This window comes from Penaeus monodon, chromosome 30 (genome assembly GCF_015228065.2).
Source record: "Penaeus monodon isolate SGIC_2016 chromosome 30, NSTDA_Pmon_1, whole genome shotgun sequence".
Taxonomy (NCBI): Eukaryota; Metazoa; Arthropoda; class Malacostraca; order Decapoda; family Penaeidae; genus Penaeus; species Penaeus monodon.
The window spans coordinates 20001290-20001502 of record NC_051415.1 but is presented as its reverse complement, the minus strand read 5'-3'; the positions used below and the strand labels follow the sequence as shown (position 1 = coordinate 20001502).

The window sequence follows — 213 nt, the reverse complement described above, 5'->3', positions numbered from 1 at the left end:
CACAGGGCTCGGACGCCAGCCAGGACGAGGCGGGGACGGCGGCTCTGAAGGCGGTGGAGCTGGACGACAAGCTGCAGGGGCGCGCCATTCAGATCCGCGTCGTGCAGGGGAAGGAACCGCCGCACTTCATGGCGATTTTTGGCGGGAAAATGGTCATCTTCGAGGGCGGTTTTGCGTCGTCATTTGATGGTGGGTGTCGGGGGAGACACGGGT

At 64.3% G+C, this 213-nt stretch overlaps 1 protein-coding gene across 1 annotated transcript in view; it reads left to right on the top strand.

Annotated features, from left to right (window-relative positions):
* LOC119592376 (villin-1-like) overlaps positions 1 to 213 on the top strand; it is a 108943-nt gene that overhangs the window by 84677 nt on the left and 24053 nt on the right. Inside the window, exon 13 of the mRNA XM_037941198.1 lies at positions 6 to 189. Coding sequence (XP_037797126.1) covers positions 6 to 189 — 184 coding nt within the window. The remainder of the gene's footprint in view (positions 1 to 5; positions 190 to 213) is intronic.